General features: G+C 47.8%; 2 protein-coding genes across 3 annotated transcripts in view; both read left to right on the top strand.

The window, feature by feature from the left end:
- ptpn4a (protein tyrosine phosphatase non-receptor type 4a) overlaps positions 1–7017 on the top strand; it is an 85383-nt gene extending 78366 nt beyond the window's left edge. For both annotated transcript variants that reach the window (XM_008296342.1, XM_008296343.1), the window contains 5 exons: positions 507–653; positions 1199–1327; positions 2541–2689; positions 2859–2994; positions 3085–7017. In XM_008296342.1, coding sequence (XP_008294564.1) covers positions 507–653; positions 1199–1327; positions 2541–2689; positions 2859–2994; positions 3085–3501 — 978 coding nt within the window. In that variant the 3' untranslated portion in view covers positions 3502–7017. The remainder of the gene's footprint in view (positions 1–506; positions 654–1198; positions 1328–2540; positions 2690–2858; positions 2995–3084) is intronic.
- epb41l5 (erythrocyte membrane protein band 4.1 like 5) overlaps positions 1–16395 on the top strand; it is a 52295-nt gene that overhangs the window by 1706 nt on the left and 34194 nt on the right. The window contains exons 2-3 of the mRNA XM_008296345.1: positions 9232–9233; positions 9820–9924. Of these exons, the coding sequence (XP_008294567.1) occupies positions 9856–9924 (69 nt within the window). The 5' untranslated portion in view covers positions 9232–9233; positions 9820–9855. The remainder of the gene's footprint in view (positions 1–9231; positions 9234–9819; positions 9925–16395) is intronic.

Raw genomic sequence — 16395 nt, 5'->3', positions numbered from 1 at the left:
TAGGTGTGCTGTAGGTGTCCTGTAGGTGTCCTGTAGGTGTGCTGTAGGTGTCCTGTAGGTGTGCTGTAGGTGTGTTGTAGGTGTGCTGTAGGTGTCCTGTAGGTGTGCTGTAGGTGTGTTGTAGGTGTGTTGTAGGTGTGCTGTAGGTGTGCTGTAGGTGTGCTGTAGGTGTGTTGTAGGTGGAGCACCGTGAGCGCTCTGCATGTCTGGTGTGTTCAGTGTGCGGGTATTTATTGTGATAGCAGCATTAGACAGCCGCTACGGAGCGACAAGCCAACAAGTGTCCATGAAAACACATTTGTCTGACTAATGTTTTGGATGGAGGATTATAATTAAATATGTTTCAATGGAGAAGCTCTTATCCCAAGAAACTGGACCAAGAGGCAGAAGTGTGGTCCTGTCTGTGTATCTGATCATGTGTGACGGCCTTTCAGCTCTGCACAAAGCTCATCTCCTAAAATCAAAGTCAGTCAGTCTAATCCCTCCACATGTCCTGCTCTGTGTAGATGGAGATTCCAGCATCCAGTCTGATCAACCGCTACATAGCGTGCCAGGGCCCACTGCCCAACACCTGCCCCGACTTCTGGCAGATGACCTGGGAGCAGGGCTCGTCTATGGTGGTCATGCTGACCACGCAGGTGGAGAGGGGCCGGGTACGTACTGAAGCACGCTCAAGAAATTCATCTGTTTCAGTTTTTTCCCAAACCTGGACACAAACAGACGATAAAATCTTTTGGGGGGTGCTCTGAATCTAGCTTTCCTTTGTAGAAGCCCAAAGTTCTGACAGTGTGTGAGTCATGCATGTAATATTTGACTATTTCACAAACCCTGCAAAGCCACACGCTGCAAACTTTTCTGCAACTCATGTCTTTTGTTAATTTTAGAAGGAAGTGAGTCTTGACCAGCGTTACATAACAGAGTAGCCACCAGAAGCTGTGCTGGTTGCAGACTAAAATATCTACAGAACTGCATTTTGGGTCCCGTGAAAGGACGTCTGAGAGCGATTAGCTTTTTACTTGAGGTTTAAAGTTGTATCGATGATGTTCATGTGTTTGTCGTGAATGTGATCTCAAGGAGCAGATGTTTAACTGAAGCGTCTGATGTGTGACTGCTGAGAATAAAGCTAGCCGCTAACCGCTGTGTCCTGTGAAGTGAGTTAAAGTTCAGGTACCAACAGAACGCCCGTCTGTGTTTATAGGTGAAGTGTCACCAGTACTGGCCCAACCCAGACAGCAGTGCTACCTACGGGGACTTTACAGTTACGTGCCACAATGAAGAGGGCAACTCAGCCTTCCTGGTCCGGGAGATGAGCCTCACGCACACACAGGTAAGCACAGCCCAGCCCGAGAGCGCCTCACAGAGATAGATAAATAAATACATACATACATACATATATGATAACCGGAGAGAGACTCGGTCCAATCACAGAGAGGGACCGGTGTCTCAGGAAGGATGAGCTGCACAGGACCCCGAGGAGGTGTGTTGCCATAGTGACCAGTGTGGGCTGTTCTTTTTCTGGCTCCCGCTGCTGCATGCGGGCCACATATTGGGATGTGGTTACCATGACAACCCAACCACCAGTCAGTCACATTGCAGAAACAGAGAGAATGAGAAAGCCAACAGAGGAGCAGAGTAGGATGGTGACAGTGAGGCGTACTCCCCTTCATCCACCTCATCCTCTCGTCATGCGTTCACGCTGCTGCTGCAGGTACGTCACATGTGCCACGACCAAATCTAAACGAGGGGCTTTTCAGGACGATCGAGGAAGATGAGATGCGGCTGCTGTGTTTGCGACTCCATGCTGTCTCTGTTGTCCTGATTACGTCCCCGTGCATCGCCCATGTAGCATGACCTTTACAGTATATGCTATAGGAGAAGGCAATTAGCATTCTCCTCTGCCTGTGATTGTTGCTATGGAGATAGATGTGTTACCATGGCGATGCAGCGAGGCAGTACTATGAGGAACACGGGGGCTCTGAGTCGCATGAGAACCAGTGGTCAGTGCTGTCTCCTCTCTAGTCCTCATCCTGGGGCTGCTGTGGGCTGTAAACCCTCCGACTTCTGCTCGGTTGTCACAGTAGCTCGCCATCGTACCGCGCTGGCTGTTGTTGACGTCCTCGTGAATAACGGAGGAGGGAGGCTGGCTTGTGTTTATCGGTGGTGTGTAGGCCGTTGGGTAGAACATCTACTGAAACGCTGTCGTCTGGTCGGATCAATCAGAAAGCTGCGCCGTGAGTTACCAGGTGGTGCAGCGCAGACAGAAGAATGAAGGCACGCTGCCTGTTTCATAACATGTTTAAAGGCCATAATCACACAAACAGGCTTTTGTGCAGCTCTCCCTCCAGCACTGGGAGCTCAGGGAAGCATGCTGGGAGGTCTCCCACATACAGACTAATAATAACCCGCCTCAGGTTGAGCACGAGCAGCGTCTGTGAGCTCTGAGGTGAATGTCCTGGTTTTGTCTCTGGGCCTTATCCAGTAGAGACACATGCTAATACATGAAGCTGTTGACCGGCTTCCTTCCTTCTGTGTTTGTCCAGAGTGAGCAGCAGAGGGAGCTCACTCAGATCCAGTACCTGGCTTGGCCTGACCACGGCGTTCCTGATGACTCCACCGACTTTCTGGACTTTGTGGCTCTGGTGCGGACCAAACGGGCTGGACAGGACCATCCGATGGTGGTACACTGCAGGTACAGAAAAGTCTGTGAATGAACTAAAATGATGAGCCGCCTGTTTGACAGATTTTGACTGACTGAGCGTCTGTAGCGGCTGCCGTCGCCTTTCTCTGTGTGCACTTCCTCTTCTGCTGCATTTAACCCGTAACTGAACATGTGTCGCTGCTTTGCTGCTGTTTTGCAGCGCGGGGATTGGTCGGACAGGGGTTCTGATCACCATGGAGACGGCGCTGTGTCTGATGGAGTGCGGTCAGCCCGTGTATCCTCTAGATATTGTCAGGACCATGAGAGATCAGAGGGCCATGATGATACAAACACCTGTATGTAGATGAATCCATTTGTCTGTGCAGATGCTCTCAGCTGCTTCAGGCCAGCAGCTAAAGTTTCTCTCCTCTTTGTTCTCCAATCAGAGCCAGTACCGCTTCGTGTGTGAGGCCATCCTGAAAGTGTACGAGGAAGGCCTGGTCAAACCACTCAAGACGGCGCTCTACCAGCAGAGAGAAAAGGTGAACGACGAGAGGGAGGAGGACAAGAGAGAGCAGCAGAAAGCAGGAGAAGAGAGAGACGAGTCGGCGGCCGCAGAGGAAGGAGAGGCGGCTGTGGTGGAGCTGCTGGAAGGAGAACTGGATGAAGAGGACGACGACGACGAGGAAGTGGAGGTGCTGGACGTGGGAGAAGTGACAGAGGAGGGGGAGGAGGAGGAGGAGGAGGAGGAGGAGGAGGAGGAGGAGGAGGAGGAGGAAGTGGAGGAGCCGAGCGTCGCCAGCGCCACCAGCGTTACCAGCGAGACCAGCGTGAACCCTGAGCCTGAGCCTGCTAACCCGTGACCTTTGACCCCCGGGCGGGTCTTCAGGGGCGACCAGGACGAGGCCGGGTGGCCGGAGCAGAGAACAAAAGCACTGTTGCACTTTATGCTGACAAAAATGGAAAAAAGACATAAACAGACAAACATGAAAATCATGGACAAGATCAAATAAAAAAGAAATCCAGCTGATGGTGGATAGGTACCAGTAGGGGGCGTTGTCTGATCAGGGTAAAGAAAAAAGTATACAAAGAATAAGACGTTACATGTAGGAGAGAATAAAAAGTGGATGGAATCGCTGTAGTGCCATAAGTACGAAGGGGACGGATGGAAAGCTCCGCCCTCTTTTTTTACCCAAAGGGTCGCCTGCCCCCTTCAGAGCGAGTCTGCCAGACGGACCTGCCTTTTTTAGTGTCCTTTTAGCTGATAAAGAGATATACCTTATCTTTTGTTCCTCAGAAAGAGTATTTATTGTGTTTAGTTTGTGTCAAACCCTGTCCACTGAACAAAGAGTCGTATGTTCTGTTTGTATGAGTCTAGAGCTTCATGCTTTCTGATTAAACCCTAGCTAGTCCAGTAGTGTGATTCCTCTTCTTCTAACTACTTCTTGATTTCTTTTGCTTTTTGTGGGGAAAAAACAGTGATTTAATTTATTGTACTTGTTTTGTTTTTTTAATCTTTCTCAGCTTTCTTGTCTAAGTTTCTGACAGCACAGCCGGACAGACGGACAGCTGGAAGCACTTTGTGTCTCACCTCTTGTTCAGTGCTGTGGCGAGTCGGATGCTGATCCTATTTTGTGCTGTGTTTTTGAGCTTACAGACACAAGTGGCCGTCGTTGGGTGTGGCGTTCAACAGAACTGGTTTACAGTCCTCGGGGACCAGTGTTTACTGGGACCTCTCTCCCACCTGAGGTCCTCGTCACAGCGGGTAGTTGAGACGAGGTGTCCTCACTGTGCACAGAGCTCGCGACATGTACATTCAGTCCCAGAGCAGGAAGACTCATGACGAGAGGCCCCAGTAGACACACGGCCTCGCCGAGTTACAACCTAGACTAGGCTGAGGTCAGTTCATCTCTTTCTTCAGGGTCATTCGCAGCCAGTTTAAACCTGCTGACGTGTCCTTGAGCCAGACACTGACAGCAAAGTCCCATTTTATCTCCTGCAGCTTCCCTCTGACCACCATGAGCAACTGTTGATCCACTTTATGCAACCCACATGTTCCTTGCTTTCTTTGCACACGTCATTACAATAGAAAGAAACCGGTAGGGGTCCGACACCGACATCATGGTCTCTGGAGTGGTTGAAAGCTGCTGCAAGTTTTTATGCAATCAGTATTTGTTTCTCCCCCAAGCTTTGCTAAAATCTTTGCGTGCTGAACTGACAGTGAACTGATCTCAACCGGGGTGTGAATGAACTTTTCTGGCTCCCTCCACTGATCTCAACACAGTTTTTTTACATGCAGTGGGTGAAAACTTGAGCAAAATGTAAACGGAGCGAACCCAGGAACCTGCTCACGCTCCTACACCTGAGGCAGGTGGATCATGTGACCCAGCATTAAACTCAGAAAATCTAGATTGCTGTTGTTTTCTTGACTGCGTCCAGTGGGGCCGCTGAGAGGTCACTGGAGCAGAGCGTAAAACCAACCGCTGCTCCGTCATTTGATCTAAATGGGTCGGCCAGAGAACAGTTCAAAGAAGCAGCACAAACAGAACCTTCACTCAGTCATTTTTTTATTGATCTTTGCCAATACGTCGTCATTTTTAAGGCACATGTTGTTTTTAAGTCATGATGATGTGTTAATGAGTGAAAAGAGACTAAATGATGATGCATTTTTAAAACCCAGTGTCAAGTTGCTTGTTGAGTCTTTTGTTGTCCCGGTTCAGGTTCAGCTGTCGTGTGGAAGTGTGGTACATGGAGCGCAGCCTCTTCTTAGCTTCAGATATTTTTCTTATCGGCTGCCTCAGGACCTGCTGTCATCGGCTCCTACAACGGATTCTGCTGGACAAACCTACTGCTGTGTGTGACTCCTCTGCCATTTCTAACATGTAGTTTGTTAGCTGTCTGGTCGAAGCCTGCTTGTCTCTTAACTGGAATGAAAGGTTGTGCCATAAAGCCACAGCCCTAATCTAACCTGATCTCAAGTTTTTTTGAAAAAAGAATGAAAATCAAAACACAAACAGCCTTCTTAAGAAGTCGTCGCTTTGAAGCCAGGCTGAATCTTCGCCTGTTGGCGCCGTGCTCATGCCTCCCTTTCAAACAGCTGAATCATACTTTTGCCACATGTAGAGGTGGGATCAAGAAGAGCCTACAATCTGCTTTTGCTCTTGTTTTTCTCCTTAATCTCTCCTGTATCGCGTCCCTCTCCCAAAATCGGCCTAACATCCTTCAGTCGTTTCTGCAGAGCCCACGCAACATCCACAGTCCATTCTTCTCATTGTTTTCCCCCGATGCCTGTCTTGTGGATCATTATACATGGATCCCACTCTCTCTGCATGGCCTCAAGGCAAATGACACATCTGAGCGGAATACCGTGGGTACAGTATCGAACAGCTTGTTTCCCACAGAAAGACAAACCGAGGCTCATCAGTGAATGACTGACTGAATATCCGGTTTTAACTTTTTCTGTTATTGACGACCCAACACGTATGAGCGCAAAAATCCAACAAACAACAACAAAAAAACTCACGTCGGCTTTTGTATTTGGCAGCAGGGCCAACCAACTCTAAATTAATGAACGTCTTGTGAGGAAGTTGCATCAGTCACAAGTTCAAAAAACCTCGATAGTTTCTAAACAAAATGCAACCCCCCCTCCGTGATGAACAGTTAAGAATTGATCATTGAGGGCTGCCAGAGTCTCCGTCTGCACAGAAACATCCAGCAACGAGCTGTCTGTGTTCACACTGTCTGTTGTTGACACATCGTTGGTACTGTCTGTGCGTTTAGGTGCTGATCAGAGGACCAGACGTGGGCCGGGCTCGGGGTAGCTGTATTTTTGTAAAGATGATAACAGTTCTAGTTGGATAGGGAAGGAGCAGCACTTTGTAGAAGGCTGAGTGGCAGGTAGTGCTACTGGAAAAAAAAAAAGGTTAGAGACATAAAGCATTGTTAAAATGAGTTGTTCTTTTTTTAATTTATCTTTTTTTTTTGTTTGTTTGAAAATAAGACACCTGTAGGGAACAAGAAAAAGAACTCCTAACTACACAGTGCCACTTGTTAATTTTGTGTAAATAATACTAGACCATGTAAATACAATGTTGTATATGAAAAAAAATCTTTAAAATAAAAGGGAAAATCCTTTGTGAGCAGAAAGATTTTGTTTTTATTTTTATTTTTGCTTTTTTTCCTTTGGATGATTCAAATGTGACACAAATGGTGTATTTTAAGACTGCTATTTCAAAACCTTTTTTCTTTTATTTGTTTTATTTGAAGCGTAATCTATAACAGCGAGTGTATATATAATGAACCACAAAATAATGACAAATGTTTTACCGTATTATACCCTTGGTTAACTCCTACCTGTGTCATAAAAACCTTTGTCCTCAGTTGCTTGTTTCTTTCTGGTATCATGGTTTTACGGTGCTTTGGACATGTCTATAAGCTTGATTATGAACAATTAAAGCTTGTCTGTCAAAGCATGGAGACGTGGCTTCAGATCACCTTGCTTTTCCACACTGTAAAAGTGAGGTTGGGCAACGTTAGAGAGAGAGCGAGCAGATGAGAAACATGGCACCAGTGCTGAAGACTTCAATGAGAATTTTTTAGATTTGTGAGGATTTTACCACAGAGTGAACCCTATAGCAGGCTGCAAAGGAGATGCTGCAACCATGAAGGCTATCCAAAAAAAAAGCAAAGGAAATAATAAATTGTGAGGGAAAACACTGTAAGTAGGACACTGGTGCACCAGCAGATTCCTCACTGTTGTGCACAACATTAAAGATTAATGATAAAGTCGGATGATTTGACTTAAAAAAACAACAACAACTTCAGATTTCATCTCCTGGTTTTGTTTTATTTCGTAGTATTGTTGAGCAACATGCTGCAATGGGAGCTAACACATCTCCTATCTATGTTGTGATAGCAAGGACTAAATACACAGTTTAACACTCGTGTAAATGGAGCAGAGTGTTTTAATGCTACAGTTCAAATCTGCCGTACATATACCTGCCATACGCTCTGCAATATGCCAGTGGTCACCTGAAGGCCCACAACAACACAAGGAGGGACAGTTTAATCTGTGAGTGTACAGATGCAGCCAGAATCCATGTGAGCACATGGTAGGCGTACTGCATGAGGATGAGCTTACGGTGCTGTCAGTGCATCTTTATGCAGCATATCTAGACATTGCTGAGGGCAAAAGGACAAACATACTGTATCTGCCACTATATCGTCCACACACAGCAAAAACGTCCTTCAGCAGCAGATTTATTTTCCTTGGATTCGAGTGAATTTTTATGCAACGATTTGTGATTTTTTTCAGAACATATTAGACCAGACTGCTCAGGCATTCTGTAGCGCTTTCAAACATACATTCTTCCTTAGATCAGATTTTCTTTTTTGCACAGATAGGCTTCGTTTGCTTCTCTGTCCTCTTTTGTTTCGGGGCAGTAGCCCCTTTAACTTGATTTTAATGAGTTTGTCATTTTGAACATAGAGAGGGACACATTCCCTCCTTAGGGTTGGGGTTAGTGCACTTTAGTGGCCGTCCCGTCTTTGCAGCAGTTCTCAGTCTTTGCATATAAACTCTGCTTGTTGAACATGTAGGAAATCAGACTGTATGTTGTGATTGATGGATGGCAGCGTTTTACACTTGCACAAACTGGAACGGTAAAAAAAATACAATAAAAATCAAATAATGTGTAATTCTGTTAATGAAATAGACTATACGTAATCATAGTAAGGAATAATGTTAAATATTTAGTCTTTGCTGGAAACAATGAGGTGGGAAGTGTGTCCTTGATTCAGTGCATTCCCTGAAATATGTCAAACAGCTGTAGAGCAGGTCACAAAGCTTCTTTTCCCTGAAACAATGCTGCTCATAGATAAGTATCCTTAAGTACACATACAATGCTACTGAAGAAAGAAGAGCAGCACTTCCTAAAGCAACCAGAAGGGGGCGCTGTTGTCAAATGGAGATGTGCTGCACTATACGGTTTACATTCAGAAAATAAATGAAAGCTCAGGGATGAAACTCTGAAATGACAGAGAGCTGCTTCATGAATTAGGCTTAAACTAAAGCAGCAGCTCAGCTCTCAGGTCTCCCACTGAAAACACTAGAAAGCATAAAACTGCAGGCTAGCGGCTAGCGGCTAGCGGCTAACGCTACGCCGCGGTGGTTACTGGGTTACAAAGGAAAACAACCTGGAGACGGGTTTGTCTCTTTAAAAATGCTAATGCCTGTTTGTCAGGGATTTGCAGTGACGTCACATCCGGAGCGGAGCCTGCCTCCTACTTTTTGTTGGGACCTGGGAGAGAAACCATCCCGCAGAGGCAGCGAGCTGCAGCACAAACAAGAGGAAACACAAACAAACAAACTGAAGAAAGCCGCGGAAACCTACCAGGCTCCTGTTCCGTCGTCTGCGATGCAGGCGGGCGTGCTTTCTCCCTGAAGTCCGCCGCGGAGGTTCGTGTAAGTAGCCCAGCATCCACACGGAGCCACAAGTGGCTCGGAGCAAGTGTATGTCGGAGCTGCTCGTTTTGCTGTACGGGACCGCTCGCACGGGCGGAGTCGTGCTTTTCTGCGAGGCGGTCGGTGGTAGCGGTCAGCCCGCAAAGGGGAAAGTAGCGCACACTTGTTGCTGTTCTCACACCAGGTACTGCAGGCCTGAGCTACCAGCAGAGATCAGCTCAGAAACAGGAAACTGTAGAGAAAAGAGTTAGTCCGGCAGTGGGCGGACATATTATCCAGTGCGCTNTTAGGGTTAGGTTAGGGTTAGTTTAGGTTAGGGTTCGGGTCAGGGCTCACTCCTTTTATCATGTCATTCTTTCTAACAGCATTAGTGTTCCACAGATGTTTGCTTCATGACTGTGTGAGGCAGTTTGTCACTTTGATATCCACGTTTCCTGAGGGGGGTCCTCCACACTGGGGTCTGGGTCCGGTCTGCTGCTGGGGGTTCTGTCTGCGGGTCCCTTTGGCCCGGCTGATTGGGGGGCTCTCCACCTCGGTGTGGGGATCCCCCTGTCTGCCGGGTTGGGGGTCCGGGTTCTGGTGCCCTGGTCATGGTCTGCAACTCCTCCCGGTGTGGTGTGTTTGCGTGTTTGCGTGTGTGTGTGTGTGTGTGTGTGTACATGAGACTATATAAATACAAATTGATTGATTCTGTTTCTTTCTGTGTTTCTCTCATCAGAAAAAAGCCAGAGGTGAGGAACTGTTTGAGCAGATCATGTACCATCTGGACATTGTAGAGAAGGACTACTTCGGACTGCGCTTCATGGATTCGGCACAAGTGCCGGTAAGAACAGAAGGTCACGGCCTTGTTAGGTTTTAGTTTTTTCTCGGTGCCCCTGACGAGGGGCTCAGAGCAGGACGTCCTGTCTGCCTGCTGCTCGTGCTGAACTACAGAGGACTTCATTGATTAGTTTAAAGAAAAGCATTATTGAAGAATGGTTTCTACAAATACAGATGGTTCATCAGTGCCATTGAGAATGTCTGCTCTGTAGAACTGTCCGTGACTATTCAACAGCGTAGTTATTTTATGGTTCAACTCGTGCTTCAGTCATTGTTTGGCCAGTCTTTCACTTTCACTGCAAATCACTTTACCTGCTGGTAGGGAGGCCTGAGGCGTGGCCTTCCCTTTCAGTGAATGAACTAAAAGGATTGGTTCTGGGAGCTTTGTCAGCACTGGGAGTCAGGCTTTCCTTCTCCTCCAACTGTTCCATTGGTCTGCCTCTGACCCTGTTCCTTCATAGTGACACTGTGTGAGGGCCGTGGGAGGAAAGATGGAGGCTGGTGGGAGGAAAGGTGGGTGGAGAGCATACTGCAGCTGAGAGGGAGAGACTTGGAGAGGGAGGGCTGTAGTCAGGAATGTGGGGGAGAGAGGACAGGGTTAGGAGTTCCTGTCTTATCTCTCTCTCTCTCTCTCTCTCTCTCTCTCTCTCTCTCTCTCTCTCTCTCTNGGTACCTCTGCAGGCCCACAAACATCAGACACTGATTAACTCATATGTTAGATAATCCAGAATGACACACGTGTCAGTTTCCAGGTGCACTTTTCCCGCTTCGTTTCAGGTCTTCATGCTGGATGGTTAGCTTCCTGTTAGCTTCCTGTTAGCTTCCTGTTAGCTTCCTGTTAGCTTCCTGTTAGCCTCCTGTTAGCTGGGTAGTTCTGGGTGTAATACAGCATTTTGTCACCCAGCTTTTGGCATCATTTCTGGCCTTTGTTTCAGCCTCCACTCTGGTCCTCTCCAGGTGTGGTCCCGTTTCCCTCCCTCTCCCCCACCATGCTGAGTTTCCTGCGCAGGACGCTGGGGCGGCGCTCCATCCGGAAACATGCAGAGAAAGCCCGGTTACGAGAAGCCCAGCGGGCCACGACGCACATCCCTGCTGCTGGGGATGCAAAGTCTGTCATCACCTGCCGTGTGTCCTTACTGGACGGGACGGATGTCAGCGTCGACCTGCCGGTAAGGACGCTGGCGAGTGTTTGAGGCTCTTGGTACTCACTCATTGTTCAAAGTACTCGATCACGATGCTTGTTTGTGTGTTGGGAGGATGAATATAGAAGAATGGACCAACATTGGCATGGTTCTTGAACGGGCACGTGAGCTTGTGTCCCGTAACAGGTGTCTCTTTGTCTTTACGAGTCCTTGCATACTGGTTCTGCTGCTGCTGCATGATGCGACTAATGGCTGTCTAATAAGCGCTTGATGTTACTGAAGGTGTTGGTGGGTAGTGTGAGGGTTGGAAAGGGATGTCGGTGTACCAGTGACCACTGTGTGCTTATGTCAGTGGAGCAGTCCTGGTAAGCCTATGAAGTGTGTGTTGGTGTGTGTGTACGTGGCGCTTGTGCTGATCACCTGTAATTCCATGATCCTCTCTGCAGAACACTTGGTCACATGACCGGTTGGGCTCATCACCAGGTGCACTCTCCCCACTGCTCCCTGCTCTAGTTTCTTGCTCTTTCTCTTTTTTCCTCTTTATTTCATGCACCTAATCTTTTACATTTGTTTAACCGACTTCGAGCTTCTGCTGGGAACAAACATAAAGTCGTGTTGTTGTGCAATGATGTGGTGAGTGCAGTCTTAGAATCTGAAGGCTGAATGTTTGGGCCTCATATGATCTCTGCTTCTCCAGGCTCACAGGTTTGACTCCTTGATGCCTCAAGGTGCATTCCAGGTATTTAAGCTGCAGGACGTCAGCGAGGCCAGTCTGATATTAAACGTATCTGGAAATCTAGCTGTCTGATGTAGATTCCAAAGAAACTGTGATAAAGAGAAAATCTTGTCTCTTTATTACACTATCATTTTTATTGGCTCTTTTTCTAATTAGTCTCACTCAAAATGAAAGCTCACAGCCCACCAGCACCGAGCCATGAGGAGCTCCTCACGGCCTGCTTGGCAGCAATGCGTCTTGTTCAGCATGTGTGTTGTGTTGTCGCACAGCTTTGAGCCCGTCTCAGTCAGACCTGCCCAGTCCTTCCATGTAATCCGTGCTATCAGCGCCGCCGTAGTGTGCACACAGAGACGGGGCATTGTGTTCTTATTCTGGCTTCCTTCTAGCTCAGTCTTATCTGCTTGGACTGTTTCTCATTCGTTCTCTCTCTCTTGTTCCCAGTCATGCATAGATAATCGCTGGATAGTTTGAGCCTTTTTCACCAGCGTTTGTTGTGATTTTTTTTTTACTCCCCATTTTGTTGACAGAGTTATTTGGTTTTGCTCTCGTCTAAGTTTACTTCATGTCTTATAACTCTCAGGATTTGATGTTTGCCTTTAAAATTCACTTGGATGTCTGAGCTGATTGAGCCGTAGCCTGGTGTCCCCTCCCCCATCTGGGCTTGTAGGTAGCTTCTGCAAACCCTTCTTCTGATCATGCAGCTCTCTCTAAGTGATAGCACAGCAACAGAAAGACCAGGTAGAAGCCTTCCTCAGACTCAGTGCTGTCTGCTTCCGTGGGCATGTTTGCAGTACTGACAAGTACTCTTAGTATACTGTTGGTAGTACTATTGTGAGTAGTATCTCAGCAGAACCAGGGAGGAACTGTACATTGTTACAGGTGATGGAGCACATTTTTAGAACAAGCTTTTTAAAAGATTTCCATCTATTTTAAGAGCAAATTTCTGTCTTTAGTTTAAGTCTCATGCTGTAGCTCCTCACCTCTTTTTCTAAGTCCTTTAAAAGTAGGTAGTCTTGAAAGTTTTATGTCTGCCTGAAAGGCTTTCTCCTTGAAACCTAATTAAAGGCGAGTAGAAAGCTGTCCTCTCTGCGTTACATTAAAGCTGGCGTAATAAAGAGCAGAGTCTGTGGACAGATCGGCTGGAGGGCCTCCCTGTGATAACCTCAGAACCATGTCCCGCCGGTGGTTGGTCATCACACCCTCCAGCTGTGCATCTGAGCCTGGTTCCCTTTCTGGGTGTATTCATATATACAGGAGGTGTGAAAAGTGAATTTTGACTGTCTCAAACATCCGAGAGGGAAGTTGAAGGAGGAAACGTGCAGCACCTTTGCGTTACCAGGATAGCATCGTAAAGCTCAGCGTGTTTGCTTCCCTCCATATCAGCACTATGGAGAAACATCAGTACATGCAATACCAGTGCAAAAGCCAGGTTTCTGATTTAGGTCTAAGTTTAACTTTCGCTGTAATGTAGTGGGTCCACAGGAGAGTGCATTGTGCCCCTGTATCAGAACCCTACAGGGACACGAGGCTGGAGCGACGGCATGGTGTCTGCTTCGCAGAGCTGAGTAGAGAAAACCTCGGAGGCTTCACTCTTGGGAGCCTCGGTCGCTTCAGTGCTTCTTGTTTTTCTTTGTGGTGCTGTTCTGTTTGACCTGTTGCTGCTGTGTGGCGGGACCAGTCCAGGGACCTGGACTGTTATCAGACGAACAGCGAGGGTCAGCTGGTTTACAGAGAAACGCTTCACCGTTTAGCTTCAAGATGTCTCAGTTTCATCCAAAATGATCGCCTGGCTGAACGGTCTCTAAGAAACAGTTAAAGTCAGCAGCTCGTCGGATGTCTGAGTGATTCCAGAGTACCAGAAACTGGGTTCACGTTTAAAACTGTGTGTACACACACAGACTGTAAATGAATATTGTTTTTGTGTGATTCCTAAACCTGCTATACGTCTGCTCTGTGGATCTCAGTCAGTGTGGAGCTGTGGCTTTGAGTTAGCCACAAGTTTGCAGGCTGTAGAAACACGCTTGTTGTCATCTGTGTATAAATTATATGCAGACGAGCCCGTTCAGCCGCGGTTCTGACTGTATGCACAGTGAATGCACGTGAGCAGCGTGCTACCGGTACGGCTCTTCAGCTGTTCATTCAGAAAAATGCATGTTTAGAATTAACTCAAATTAACCTTTAAAGCCAACAGTCCAATTTCAGCTTTACAAACTGCACAAGTGAAAGCTGCCTTTTTGTCTTTTTGCAAAGCTCCAGGACCAGCGCCGGGCTGTGTAGGGGCCCAACTGTGTTCATACAGCTCCTGTGTGATCAGTGGAGGCTCAGCGGCCCAGAAAGCATCCCCCTCACATCATCAGTAGGAACAAGGGCAACTGTAGAAAGATAAGTGCATGAACCCAGCCGCTGCATATGTTCTCTATGGGCTCCAAAGAAAGCAGCGCTAATGCTCATGCTCTATTGGCCCACATCGGTAGAACGTCCAGAACATCCAGCAGCCTCGTGACAGAGCCGTCACGTCCTCATGCAGCGCCCGTATCCGGCGTTCGTCTTCGTCACCGTGATGGTTGAAAGATGATAGACATGGTCAGCAAATCATTTACCTCCGAGTAGAACACACTTTAAACATGAAGCTGCCTCACAGCTGAGAGTCCGACTGAAAGCCAGCGACTGGGACGGGACGGCTGCTGTCAGTCTGGTAACAGGGTTTGAAATGGACGCTGATCAGTGAGCCTCTGATGTGAATCTACAGACTGCACAAAAAGGGGAAACTGGTGACAATAGGCAGCGTTTAACTAAATAACGTCTCTCATGTGAGTTCTGTTCATTGTAATCATCACAGCTGGCTCTCAAGCCGTCTGTATGCCTTCAGTGTGCACCAACCAGAAGGATGAAGAGTGGTTCATGTGTGGACAAAGCTGTGTGCTCCTGGGTTCTGATGGTCTAGTTCAGCAGGAACCCTGATCCAGTGCAGCTCGAGGGCCAGAAATGTAGGACCCCTTTGAAACTGGTACAGTTAGTTTATTCTCTTTAAACGTTCTTGTGGTTGTAAATACACAGCCGCCATCTGGACGTGAATAGGACTCAGGGCTGCTAGTGCTTCTCCAGCTGTGTGTGTGTGGTGGTGTGTGTTTGTTGTGTCCCTGGGATGTAAGGCCACCCAGAGCTGTTGCCAAGGGAGACCACTGTTTGGCAGAATCCACGTCCACACAGCCTTATGATTCACATTCCTTGCTTTAATGTATGTGCTCCCTGTCTTTTCTAACCCCCCACACACCAGCAGCCACCCACCCTGCCACCTCCATTGACCCCCTGCCTAGATTTGTAGCCCACATGAAAGCGTGGCACATGGATGCTTTACTGATTTTCACATTAAATGAGTCTAAAGAAGAGGCAGGTGCACATGAGCATCCACCAAACTGCACGCCTCCCCTTCCTGAAATACCCAGTTTTTGTTTTTTTCTTACTCGTCCACGTCTTTGTGTCTGTGTCCTTTCTGAACGCACACATTACTGCAGCGGCTGGTTCAACGGACAGATGAGCTCATTGGTTAGTACGAAGGCTGTGACCTGAACAATGTGACAGAACGTCTCAGAGACAGAACTGTACGCTCACAGGCAGCCGCAAAGATGGCAACCAGCTGAACAATGCTGCAGGCGCCATGACAAGGCCTTGGTACACACACACACACACACACACACACACACACACACGTACAGACAATGTGTTCTTTGTACTCGCTCTCCCTGGGTACTGTAGGGGAGCGGTATGCCTTGTCAGCTATGCCAGCTAGCATGGGGCCAGCCTCCCTGAGCTGCCCAGGAGCTCTGCTGGGTGTGTGTGTGTGTGTGTGTGTGTGAGTGTGTGTGTGTGTGTGTCTGTGTGTGTGTGTCATCGTTGGGCGTCCTTCGTCCCCTCCCTGACTTGTGCAGGTAAAGCGCTGTGTGTGCTCAGTGCTCAGGTAAAACACATTGAGTTGCATTATTTGCATGTTCAGCAGATTTATTTCTTTACTTTTTGAGGTTATGTTGTTCATTCATGGTAGTTCCATGAATGGAACTTGTTAGCATCAGTATCGGGGCTTTTTGAAGGCGTGCAGTTGGTTGGCGGGTCGGTTGGACCGGGTCTGTTGTGTGCATGTGGCTCTCATCACACCTCAGGACTTCCTTAAAGGAGCAGCTGCTGGACTGGACGACGAGCCAGGCGGTCACCTGGTGGGCGTGACTGGTGAGGCTGTGGCTCTCCAGTGTTCTTCATGCTTGTGAGAAGGCTGAACATGTCTGTAAATGTGCTGTCGGAGACTCTAGTTGTGAGAAACAGGATCAGCCCTATCCATGTTTGTGCAGAAGTAACGATAAAGAAATGATGAATATAAAAGACGTGAAGAGGAGAGAGACTGCAGCTGCACACTGATCCTAGATGACGTCTTCTCCTGCATGGTGAAGGCTCTCCAGAACCAGGTGATCACATGGCTGTCCGGCCCACCACCTCTTCACCCTGGACGTCTGGGCACTTACACCCCCGTTACCGTAGCAACGCTGTCACCGTGCCTCACGGTGGGGTTGGGTGTGTGTGTGTGTCTGTGTGTGTTTGTGTGTGT

Source organism: Stegastes partitus, unplaced genomic scaffold, assembly GCF_000690725.1.
Source record: "Stegastes partitus isolate 25-593 unplaced genomic scaffold, Stegastes_partitus-1.0.2 Scaffold1121, whole genome shotgun sequence".
Lineage (NCBI taxonomy): Eukaryota > Metazoa > Chordata > Actinopteri > Pomacentridae > Stegastes > Stegastes partitus.
Note: the sequence above shows the minus strand (reverse complement) of the source record. Positions and strands in the feature narration are given on the sequence as shown.